The 13509-nt window shown below is 31.3% G+C and overlaps 1 protein-coding gene across 1 annotated transcript in view; it reads left to right on the top strand.

Annotated features, from left to right (window-relative positions):
- STXBP5 (syntaxin binding protein 5) overlaps positions 1–13509 on the top strand; it is a 182049-nt gene that overhangs the window by 132999 nt on the left and 35541 nt on the right. Inside the window, exons 19-21 of the mRNA XM_019638917.1 lie at positions 1085–1150; positions 6025–6084; positions 6187–6234. Of these exons, the coding sequence (XP_019494462.1) occupies positions 1085–1150; positions 6025–6084; positions 6187–6234 (174 nt within the window). The remainder of the gene's footprint in view (positions 1–1084; positions 1151–6024; positions 6085–6186; positions 6235–13509) is intronic.

Here is a 13509-nt window from a genome sequence, read left to right as displayed (position 1 = left end):
AAAAATCTTAAAAAAAAAAAAAAGAAAACTACTAGTTGTCATTCAAAAACTTTCTTTGCAGTGAAGACAAATAATATGTAATTCAAAATAGAAAACAGTTCTTATAAACCCAATTCAGTACTCAGTGTTCTTGGACATTATTCCTGTAAAAGCTTTCTTGCCATGTCGTTTACTAAAGGAATGGCAGAGCAGATACGGGTCATATATGTACATATGTTGACATGATAACTTCTTCAGAAACCCAGATGTGCAGCCCCTTGTCTGTGGCGCAGCTATCCCAAACTTTTAATGTGCATTTATTTGTATTTTTTTAATTTCAATCACTAAACAAATTAATATCCATACTAATTATTTGCTTTGCACTTACCATGTCTCTTTTGTCTCTTTTAGTTCCTTTCTGTAGAATGAAACTACCTTGGTGTTTTCTCCTAAGAATTTATCCCACCCTATAAGATAGATTAATTTTATATAATTCATATATATATATATATATATATATATATATATATATCTGTAAAAACAGTGATTCTTTAGCTTTTTATCTAATGTGATGGTATAGTTTTTAGGAGGTATGGCCCTACAAGATAAGTAATGTGCAGTATTTTAAAATTACACATTTGGAAATATAAAATACATTCTTAATTATTATTCAAAAATATTTAAGTGTTTGAGGGGAAAACACTATGAAGTTTGAGCTGAGGGTTCCTATGATGTAAAAATCACCAAATTTATCACCAGTATTTATTTTCCCTCAAAAGAAATGCAATAATAATTATGTCATGTGCTCTTCACAAATCACTGATTTTAAACAGAGTCCTGCCTTAATTATGTCTAATGTCCTTGAATAGTAAATTATCTCTTAAAAATTCTGTTTCTTATTTGTTTAACTGATGACCGATGTATTAGTTTGAGTATTTTAATATCATAATTTTCCTATGTTCCTATCAGAACTAATGAGCATAGTATCAATGCCAGCAGTCTGTTAACATCCTGGGTGTTTTTATATGGACAGTCATAAATAGGAGATAAAACTGCACCTATATAAATTTGTGGTGTGATTTGGTTTTTGGTTTTGTTGTTTTAGCTGGCCTGTGTGATATCAGTGAAGGGACTGTCATCCCAGAGGATCGCTGCAAATCCCCGACTTCAGGTAATTTGTTTTTTATTTTGTTAATAGTTATAATTCTACAGAAACCAATATAGCGTATCAACATTCCTTGTTATAGATAAGCATTTAAAATATACCTACAAGGACCTTTTGTATCACATATTTATTCTTAAAATCATAACTGTTTTCTTTCTAAGTGAAAAGAAATGCTCTAGATTAAAATCCACATCTGTTATGTTAGGAGTCATAAGACACACCCTTTTTTCAAAAAATTTGGGGTCTAAAAACTGGGTGCGTCTTATGCGGTGGTTGTAGATTTTTTAACTTGCATTTCCCGCTTTTTCGCACTTGTTTTTGGGCTCATTGTTGTAGATTTTTTTACGACGCACCCAGTTTTTAGACCCCAAGTTTTTCGAAAAAGGGTGCGTCTTATACATGGGGAAATATGGTAACTGTTTACTTAGCTTTCTAATATTTACACATTCTTAGGGAAAACATATTTTACTGCTTACCAAGTGGTTTAGTTATCTACAATCTTGTCTGTGCCCTAGGCATGCCTATCATCATCTGGTAGAATGTACTCTAATCCTTGAATAATGTCCATTTAAATATTATGAAAAAATTTTAATACTTACACTCCAATGGTGACTGTAGACAGAATAATTATAGATTAGTTATATTTGTTCTTGTTTTTGATCAAAGTAATATCTGATATAATTTTGTAGCTATACTGAAAAAGTCCTTTCTTATTTATATATAGATCTTTGTATAACCTATTTATATATTAATATTTAGAGGACCATTACTTTTAGTATCTTTTGAGTCTCCTTAAGATTAAGAGGATCCTGAATTTATTATGTTTTTAGTGGATTGAAACTTTTCTAAGCTTTACCAAGGTTGACTTCATAATTTTAACTGCCATATTTATTAAATCATTCTGGCTGGGAATTTTGGTCAATTTTTTACTGGAAAGATTGTTCTTATCATGAAGTAACGTTGTTCTTAGACAGACTCTGACTCTTCCGTAACTGGCTGTACTACACCTCAGAAAGGGTTTTAAGAAGGGGAAATATGGAGAAGTGCATTTTATTTTACTCACTGGTATTTCAGTTTAGCATTTTCTTAGATTTAGGACGGTAAAAGTTTTTGTGATGTTTTCTTTTTAAAATTGTATTTTTCTGATATTGCACAAGTTAATCGTTTCTTCAAATTCATCCACCTTCTGGTTTTCTTAATCTTTAAATTTCATATTTAAATTCGCTCATTAAACAAATAAAAAACATAAGGAGCCATAGGAATCACTCACTTAATTAGCACCTAATGTTAAGTGTGAACATTGGTAGAATAAAATGTGAATGAATAATATGAAGCAAGTAGCTGTATTTCCCATCTCATAGGACTAGAGTTATTTCTGAATTTGGAATTTGGAATTGTAATATCTTTTAATTATTGCTGTTCTTCCTCTGATTATATACAGTACTCTTCTGATCATCTCACCTTCCCTAAAGGCTATGTGAATGCACTTGTCACTATGTTAAGGCTATAAGCCAAATTGACTAACATGCGACTTATTATCTTTTAATATATTAAATGACCATCAAAGGTATTTTAACAAGATTCAGGCCAAATAAATTAATATTCCTTTTTGTCCTAAGCCAAATTTTCAGTAAGCATGTACATCTAGCAATTTGGAATAACCCAATAAGAGGTAATTGTGTATAAGTATATAAGTATATTTAAATCTAAGTATATAAATATCAAAAGTACTTAAAGTTAAAAACCCTCCAAATTTTCTCTCCTTTGTACCAAAGAAGCTGAAACATCGTAAAAGTAAAAATTGTGACTTCAAAAATCATTGATAAGTCACAAATTCTTATCTTTAGATATAAAACTTAGTTTATTTAGTTTAGGCTTTGATTATGCTCTGAAAGATATAAGCGTTGTCTGGAGAATTATATCTGTTCCTGCGTATCAGAAAAAACTACTTTTTCAAAAACAAATCAAACTTTCATAGACAGTAGTTGTGCCCGCAGCATTTCATATAATAGGAAATAGATGTCAGTCACACGTAAGTACTAGAAATTACAATAAAAACTAGAATAAAATTCTGGAAATCTACCCCTTTGACATGATATTGTTAAAGCTTGTGTCTTTCACTACTTGTCTATTTTTAAATAGTTAATAGTAATTTTTGCTACCTATCATGGGCCAATTCTCTTTTTCTCTGTACATTTGTAACCTTTTTGCCTTCATTCCTGTTTGCATTCTAATAAGGAAATAAAGGAATAATTGATTATTCTTCTTACCAACACATGTTAATTCTTCTAATTTAGGATGGTCAAAAAGAAAAAAATGGATGGGATGAGTTGGAGGTGAATCTGAAGAGGGGGATCATGTTATTAAAACCATGGAAAGTGGTAATTAAATTACTAGCCTCAGATACTTTCTGCAGTGCCATGGGAAATAAATAAGACATATGACAAGAAAATAGTTAAATGATACAATGTAGATTTTAAAACCAGTATAGTTCCTAGAAAACAGTATTGAGAGAAGAGAAAATGTATAACTGTAGGTAGGAAGTTGGAGTTCCTCATAAATCATTAGAAGAGGACCACTATTATAATGAAAGAAGCCATATATCCTTTATCAAAATCAGTGTGTTTACTCAAAATAATACATATAAATGAAGAGACTTTTTTGTAAAGCTTGTAAATCTCAAAATCAAAATTTGTGATCTCAACAGTTTAGTCAGTATGAAAGCTCTATTCAAAAATAGTTTGCCTTTCCTACTTGTTTTTAAATAAACCAACATAAAAATAGAAAATTCTGCCATCCTGAATTAACATAGAAAATTATTTCTGCCATCTCTGTTTGATATTTATTTCAAAGAACTAAGATTGCTTCACTGAGCACTTTAGTGTTGGAATTTTTTTACTACTGCATCCAAAATGTGTGTGTATGTGTATATGTGTATATGTAAATGATAAAAACATTTGTTAGGTTTTTTTCAAATTGAAGAAAACCCAGAGCCACACAGACCATGGTATATACATGGTATCTTCAGGAGTTGCCATGTGCCATAGGAAAAACAAAAAGCTCTAGATATTTTCTGTTTATTTATTTATAGTAATTTGGTAAATATATTCAAGTAGGATAGGCTGAAAATATTTCTGGAACATTTTCATGAGCTATTACAGAAGTATGATAACATAGTGGTAGGCATATTCACTTAGGGGAAAATAAATCTGTGAATCTGCTTGTTTTATTTTCATTTACAGATTATGCTGCCTTTTTTTAAGTTGGAAATACTAAACATTTTTATAATTTTATATTTATGTTTAGATATGTTATCTTGCTATTGATCTAATATCAAATATATCAAATAAAGTATTAATAAATTTTGTACATTCATGTGGCTAAGTTAGTATCAGAGATGACAGCGATGTTTTAAAATATATATAGCATCTTACTATAACCATTACCTTCTTTAAATATAAATTTTATTTATAAGAAAAATAAGTATAGCTGTTTCCATTCCTGAAAATGTTACTAAGCTCAATGTTACTTATGTGATTTTTTTTATATAGGATTTATGAGGATCTAAATGTTATTTAGCAAAACTTACAAGGTTTTTAAAGAGTAATCTAATTGGATTTCAAGTAATCTAATTGGATCCTGCCAATATTAGTAGGTTTTACTTGGTCTGAAGACACCTCAAGGATATTTTCCACCTGGTCAAAGAAAGTAGGATTTTGTTGCAGAAGGGGGGTCAAATTTGACCTTATTTATTAAGGTTCAGTACTGGCACTGGGATAAGAAAAGGAAAGAACAGAAAAAAACCTTTTTACTCAACTGCCAGTTATGTCCTAGGTGTTTGCTTCTAGCAGAAAAGCTTTATTCATTTGGCAAATGTTTACTTAGAGATTTCTACATGTGAAGTACTGCACTGAGTGCAAAGGGAATACAATCAGACAGGGGCCCAGCTTTTCAGAAGTTCAGTCCAGTGGGAAACGTCAGATGTGTGAAAACTTAAAATATAGGGTGTTCAGAGAAATATACCAATAAAGTGTTATGGGAATTCAAAAGAGAGGGAATTACTTATTTATAGCTGGGCCGATTAAAAAATTTAATGGATGACATATTTTAACTGCATTATGAAGACTATATAGTTTAACGCTAATAAAATTCAAGTAGCATACTACTTAGGATTGCATTTATAATAAAGGATATGTGTTAGCAATTAAAAAATACTATGAAAAATTAAAAACACCTTTTTAAAAGAAACATCACCAAAATCTTAGTTATAAAAACATTAGATAAACTTAATTGGATATCACAGCTGAAATAAAATTAAATATTTAAGTAAATATTTGAACATATCTATAATTATAAGTAGTATCCTTAGTACTTTAAAGGTCTCTGTAGTAATAATAGAATTTACATATTATTTTGAAGTTTGTATCTAGAAAGCTAACTCTAAAATAAATTTTGCAAGTATAGTGCTTGTACAGGATTCTTAGTTCTAGATAACTAATTTCAAGAATTTTTACATTTTCTTTCAGAAACAGTTAATTGGCCTCTCTACTCATAGTTTTCTTTATCTGTTCTCTATTATATAATTTACACCAAGATTTGGCCACATGGTTGAAACTTATACAAAAATTATTTTATATTAGAGTTCATATTTATATACACTAAGGAATTGGTCTACTGGGAAGGATAATGCACTGACTGCTGTTCTTGCTGTAATATCATAAGAATGTTATTAACTATATCCATGACATCTCCTTGTGGCCTGTAGTGTGGAAACTTGTTGTAGAGGTGACTAGATTATTGGTTTGTACTTTTCCCTGTAACTTCTCAGTGTCTGTGACTGACCTTTGTGCCTGTTCCTTCCATTGTCTTCATTTGTGTAGGTTCTTCATCACCACACAATTCAGATGATGAACAAAAAATGAATAATTTTATAGAAAAGGGTATAGTATCTTTATTTTAAAGTATTTTATTTTAATTTTGTTTAATTCATTTAGTTTACTTTGAATAGATTTTGACATTTTATATCAAAATGTTATTTTCAGTGAAGACCAAAAGCAGAAAGTTTTCCAAGATGGTAGCCAGTGATATAGGTAGGAAATAGAAATTTCTATTTTGTTTTTAATCCTTGCTATATGCAATGCTAACTCAACACCAAAAAATTATCTAATGCATTGCATTTCAAATATATTAATTTGTTCTATATTTCTGTGCTAAACAATCTCTTGGGCTGTGTTTCTTCTAAACTCCTTGGGGCAATGATTATTAAAAATCAGTTAAATTGGGGTTGCAGTTCTTCCTCTTTACAGTATGAATTGTTCTATTAATTTTTATTTTTGCTTTACTTTAAAATAAAGCAGGGTTCAATTTATGCCGTAAATAGTATGATTTTATACTCCCAAGTTTAAAATTTTTTTCTTCAGAGTTTTATTTGTATTTTTCTCTACCTTTATTCCATCCTCACATTTTCAAGACCCCAAATTTCAAGAAAATGCTTCTCTAAAAGATTGACGCTTTTAGACTGTAATCTGCACTATCATTGGGTGAAATGGGAATTTTTTAGGACCCACCCCCCAAGTAAAAATGAGTGATGGAGAATATATTATTCCTTTTGATTGTTTTTATGAATATACTTTGAAATGAATTACTCAGTTGAAGGTTTTCGAAGTTTTAAAATGGTGGATACAATATATAATCAAACTGTGGGGACATAATGAAACTAGGGGTTTTTGGTCATAATAATTTGACTATTTTCTAAAGATTTTTAAAGGCTTGACAAACACCATTTTATAAAAAATAAATTTAATCTTTGATTTAAATCCAAAAATTTTAATATATTGTTATATTATTTCCCCCAAAACTTCCACCACATATTTCTTGAATTGTGTTAAATTAGATGAATACCTAGGCAGCTGGAATAGATTTCAACTGATAACTTTTAACATACAGTAAAACTAAATTTCAAATATTCTTAAAAATAGTATCCATATTGTCTGCATGCATGTTGTAAATTGAACCCTGTTTAGTCATATTAACTTTGGCTGACTGTTAGCACTTCTTGTCGTTTTTTAAATAAGGCGGTTTATTCTTGGGCAAAGGGCTCTTCATTTATGGAGAATCAATTATTAATACCTCTGTATTTGTGGGTTTTAGTTAATCAGTTGATAATACTTAAATCACTTTAATTATGTACTAGCACTATAGCATAATACTTTTCCAACAAATTTTTTTTGTAGTATGTTCTAACTTAACAGTACATTCTATCTTAATAGTACTTTAGAGGTTATTTTACTGTTACATAATATAAAAAAATTAGAAGGGACTTTCCTACATATAATTTAGTGAAGAACTGCTAGAGTTTAATTACCTAGAAATTTTACCTTGAAAGGGACTTTGTACATAATTAAATTTTTTTAATTTCTGTCTGATTTTTTGATCTTGGGATTATAGTTCCTTTGTTAAATGTATTGATTAGCTCCCCGTTTTTTCTGTTTTCAATATAGTAGGTAGCATGGGATATCTGAGCTTGAATATTTGCAAGACGTCAATTAACAATTTTCTTAGGACTGAGAACATTGTTGGAAGGATAGCTCTTTGATAACGTTCTTGCTTTTTATGTTATTGGCAAATTTGTTTATTTTGTTTGTTTTTTTTCTGTCATGCCAGTTTGTATAGTTATGTTTATTGGGAAATATGTTAACTTTATTCAACTTTTGAAACTTCTTTAGTTACACAGTTATACACAATTATTTTTTCATCTTCAGAAACGACTGTTATATCTTCTATTTTATATATAATTTTGTTTGGAATCTTTCAGTGTCTTTTTAGTCTCAAGATATATCCTAAGGTATATAGAAGAAAAGCTCACTTCTAAATTTATTCTTCATTTAAATGGAGACTGCCGCATTTTAGACTGTAAAGTTTTTGCAGTTAAAAGAAGAATGACACAGTTTATCTCCGTACATTAATGTCTAGTTTTGTAATAAGACTCAGCGTAAAACATGCCATTGAAAAACAAAATGTCAGTGCAGCATTGAAAAAAAATCATAAGATTTCCTGAAGAGCTCTCTGTTGAGACGTATTTTTCCATATGAAGCTTGTGGTGTCAAAAGTGTTACGACTCCTCGAGCACTCTGTACTCCCTGTTTGCTGTCATCCAATCCCATACCTGCTCTGAAGTATCCTGAGCTCATAAAATTATCACCTCTATCTTCCTCAGTCTACACACATTTATAGCTTCAGCCTTAGGCAGTTATGCAGTGGCCTAGTAAGGGAAAGCATAAAAATTAAGCCTTGGCTCTGGTAAAAGAACCACCATGTGTGAAAGGCTGACAAAATGTCTTAGCTCTGAAACTTTGTCCCTCAGTTTCACCTACTCTTTGAAAGTAGCTGCAGCTAGTGTCGTATTGGAGAGGGCTGGGAGAGGGATGGGGGGTGGGTTGCAGGATGCCATTCTTACTTTAACAGCCTAACCCATGCCTGGAAAACCAACAGTACAGCTGAGCTAGCTGAAATGCTAACAATATTTTTAAAAATAGTTTCTTATTTAATCCACTCAGTAACCTCAATGATCTACTTACTATTATTTCCCTGTTTTACATATAAGGAAACTTGAGTTAGAGTGTAACGTATCTATTGGTTACACAGCTAGCAAATGACAGAGCCAGCATTTACACCCAGGTAGCCTGGCTACTCTTTGTCCTCTTTAACACTGTACCATATTACCTCGTAAAACAATTTACTGAAGGCTATAAGGTCTCAAAAACAAATCCATTGTGTGATTTGTAACTAGATAACCTGGTTATGACCCTGTTCTATCTGCATGGTAAGCTGGAACAAAGATGGCTCATAATTAAGTTCTGTCCTAACACCAGATCATGGATGCCATTTTGGCACCCATCACCCAAACATACTATACAGTGCCTCGAAGTCTACCTTCCTCAAAGACCAGACTCAAAGCAAAGTAACTAGAGCAAACGGTAGAGTCCCCTAACCCTACCCATATTCTAGCTTCTTTGTTTCCTGACTGATAGCTAACTCAGGTAAATAACAATGACAATGACTGTCTTGTTTGTACATAAGAACAGCCGTCTAAAAAAACATAATTTTAGTCTTGTGAGTTTAACAGCAAAAATATAGCAGAATATAATGCAATTGCAGCATCCCTAAAGAGAGGTACATGCAATGTAATACACATAGAGTGATTCATTTTGCTTATTCATACCTTATGATTAATTTTTGTTTGTAAAATTTTAATGACCAACATTTCCAAAATCAATTACTTTCCTATAGTGTTAGCAATTTCTGTAAACCATTTAGAAAATAAGATTGGCTATCAATTTTTTATCTGCTTGTTATTTATATTTTATAAAACTTGGAAGTATAAAATTCTATAAAGCTTTTTATTGTTTAAATTTGTTTAAAAATAGTCCTAAAATATATATCTTTATGAAACTATTAATCTATTTTTTTATGATATCCTTATGAATAAAGTATGGTCCAAATTCTAGCATTGTATGGTAGATTTTGAACTACATGATTAACCTTTTCTAAAATTTATTCTATTTCATTATGATTCTGTTTCCTTCTTAAAGTAGTGTTGTAGTTGGATTCTATAGTCTACAACACTACTCATGTCCAATTTTATTACTAATTTTCATGTAGAAGGAATGATTACGAAATTGATTACATGATACTAGGTCAAGATATTGCTAGAGATTACAGAATAAAGATTCAAAAGTGCAGTGACAGTCAGTGTTGTGATAAAACAGAAGTAATATCTCCATTTAATGAGCACCTCCTAAGTTCTAGACACCATACTAGATATTTTCCATGGTAGTTGTTAATATAGGCAGTATTATACCTCCAAGGCCCTCTTTATCTTTCAAATTCTGAGGCAGCAGTCACTTGGGTAATGATTAATTATCTTTCTTAGCAAACATTGAAGTAATTTTTAAAATCAGTTTAAAGGAAGATAATGTTCATTATTCCAAGTGTTGTTTTTATCGAGTTCCAATGATTTCTTTTTTAAATTAAAATATTCTAACATAACTTAAATCTGTTGTTAGTCATTACATTCTCAATCACTAACTCATTAATACTACAATTTTAAAACAGCTCAGGCCCCTTTATTTTTCAGGGAAAGAAATTAAATTTCAAAGAAGTTAAGTGGCATATCCAGAATAATGTCCCATGGTAATCACCTAGTCAGGACCAAAATCCAGGTCTCTTGACACTTGTTTTACTATATATACCATGTCCCCATTTTCATGTTATGTGGTCTTTTTCCTATGCTGTCTTCCCAATTCTTTTATATTTACAAGTTGAAAAATAAATTCTTAGATGCCCATTTCGCGTTGCTATATGAATGAAAGGTATGTATCAAATTAAGTAGAATGTTAAGTTATAAAATTATTTCAATTCATTATAAAACTCAAATTAGTACTGATATTTTTACTTTATATAATCCTAATATTCAACCCAAAACATGGCTATTACATCTGTAGTTCATCCTTGTATTTAATACAAAATATGGCCATTGAAAATAGAAGCTCATCTTGAGAGAGATGAGTCAGGTGTGCAGTAATATCATTTTTACAGGTAACTAATATTTTCTACTTTGAAAGATTATTACTTACCTTAATTAGTCAAGAACTAAATTTCACAGGCACATACTTTAAAACCATTATATAAATCTGAGTTCCTTTAATGAATTCTTTTTCTTTTCCAGGCTGACTAAAATCTGAAGAGTATGGCATATTTTGATTAATAATTTCTGATGTATTTTTATATTAAATTTCATAATAAAACCTCAGTAAAGTCTTTTTGTGTTTTGTATTCCAGTACTTCACTGTATGTGCATTTATCCCTCTATCGAATCATCTTTTTCTTACATTGGAAGGATATATAATCTTTCTAAAAATAACTTGCTGTTTGTGCTCTCACATAAAATTCATCCAGATTAAAGTTATATTACTGAAATTATCTCTTTGTCAACTATTGTTTGAGCAGAGCTATTAATGTGGCAATTTTGTGTTCTGCTATTACTTATGGTACTAGTTTACTAGGACTACCGTGCCACGTACGAGATCACTAGAAAAACAGAACTTTATTTTCTTTAGAATAGTTCTAGAGGCTAGAAGTCCAAGAAACCAACAGATTTGGTTTCTTCTGAGGCCTCTCTCCTTGGCTTGCTGATCGCTGCCTTCTCACTGTGTTTTCACATAGTCTTTCTTCTGTATACCTGTACCTCTGGTGTTTGTGTGTGTCCAAATTTCCTCTTAAAAGGACCAGTCAGATTGGATTAAGCCCCACCCCTAATGACATCATTTCAACTTAATCAATCTCTTCTTTAAAGGCCCTGTGTCCAATAAGGTCACATTCTGAGGTGCTAGCAATAAGGGCTTCAACATAAGCATTTTCTGGAACAATTCAGCCCATAACACTATATTAAATTTATATAATACCTTTGATTCTACAGAAAACAAACTTAGAGGTGTTGCAGAGTTTAATTATGGTAATATCCCTAGACATTAAATTTTATGAATATAAGGAAAGCAAATAGAGACGGAAAAATATTGAAGACAAAAGCTCTAGAAATTCAAGAATTAAAAGAACTTGTTATTGTCAAATCTTTACCAGATAGGTATTAGTATCTCTTTCAACGTTTTCCTTCATTCCAGGTAATAGATATGTGTTCTGTATTTCCAAACTCATCTTTTGATTAATAGGCCTGTATTTAATATGCCCTCTTTTTCTCTTCATTTCATTTATAAAGAAATTCAGCTTTTTTCTAAAGAGGTAAAGTTCCAATGAGTTTTTGTTCATTCATTTATTCATTCATCACCATGTTTATTGAGCACACATTGAATGCTAGACACATACATAAATGCAGCATTTTGCAACATAAATTCTGTTCCCAAACTCATGGAACTTAGACATTGATATTATTAGTTCAAATGACTGTTAAAATATTGTGTGATAAACGATAAGAGAATTTCTACTTCTTGGTCCCACTTTCCCCCTCAGATTTTTACCATATCTTAGATTTTTAGTCTTCTTACTATTCTGATTGTTTTATTTAGTATCAAAGATTTCAACATTACCCTTCAAAAGAGTGGCATTGGATCTCTGCAGGTGGTGAAAGGAGTGATATTGTCACTTTATTCTAATTATTGAGCATTTTTCAGTATAAACAAAGATCAATTTTTTTGGCATCTTCTTCATACTGTTGTCATAATAAGTCCTTTTACCTTTTGTTGTTGGTATGCTATTTACCATAAAAGTCATATTCTAAAAAGCTGGTTATAGTTCTTTGTTCCTTTGTTTTAAGAAACATTCCTTAGAAAAATAAGATGTGGAACATAGAGGGTAGAAAAATTAAAAGGAAATTACAAAGCATCTGATTAACTTCAAAGAATCTCCATGATTGAGAAACTTGACAAAGATGTCTGCAGTTGCAAAGAACTAAAAAGTATCAATGATGATGAAACTGGCATCTATGGTATAATGGTCCAAGCAGGCCTCTTGCCTTGAGATTTGCTTCTCTTGAGCATCATGCTTCTTTCCTTGGTATTGAAACTACCATTGCAAACATGATTGTTGTGATCGGGCGTAACTTCATCATTCCGACCAAGCAAATGCAGCTCTTTACTGCTGACTCAGCCAGCCAACTGATAATCCTCATTCAGGCTCATAAGAAAAGAGAACAAAGACTCAAGTTAACAGCCCGCTGAGACATAGCTGTGATAATGGTTTTCCTCAGATTGAAAAAACTTCTTTACTGTCATTCCCATTGTTTCTCCTGTGGACAAAGGCATAGAAAAAAAGCAGTTTATTCTCTCTAGTGACAAAGGATTTTAATGCAAGGAACAGCAGTTAAAGAATACATTTTAAGAGGAAAAACTGTTTGTCTTTTGAGAACTCATTGAAATCACATGTCTTCAGTTTGAAAACCTCAGTGGAAGTTGAATAACTTCAAAGCATGAGCAGAAGCTTCTTTACAAGTACAGTGAAATCAGCTGACAAGGTCACTGGGTTGGCAAGTACTTCTGAGACTTCTGAGAAGTAAAAATGTGAGCATCAGAAAATTGCTGGTGAAGTCTACAACCACTTCATCATGAAACTATACAAAAGGGCAGGGTATAAGCCCGGAGGACTGACTGGAGCGTCTCCAAAGGTGGATCTGCTCTCAAGGAGACTTGAAAACAAGTATATTCCCCAGAAGTAGTCACAAAAAATTGAAAAATACATTTAGCCTGAATTTCAACTTTCGACCTTTGGTTTTTGACTTCGCCTCCCACTATGAAACTAGACAAAATATACAAGGCTCTTCTTTTCAAGGCATTGAGCAGCTGGCAGTCCATGAC

This window comes from Hipposideros armiger, unplaced genomic scaffold (assembly GCF_001890085.2).
Source record: "Hipposideros armiger isolate ML-2016 unplaced genomic scaffold, ASM189008v1 scaffold_41, whole genome shotgun sequence".
Classification (NCBI taxonomy): domain Eukaryota; kingdom Metazoa; phylum Chordata; class Mammalia; order Chiroptera; family Hipposideridae; genus Hipposideros; species Hipposideros armiger.
This window is presented reverse-complemented; position numbering and strand designations above follow the sequence as displayed.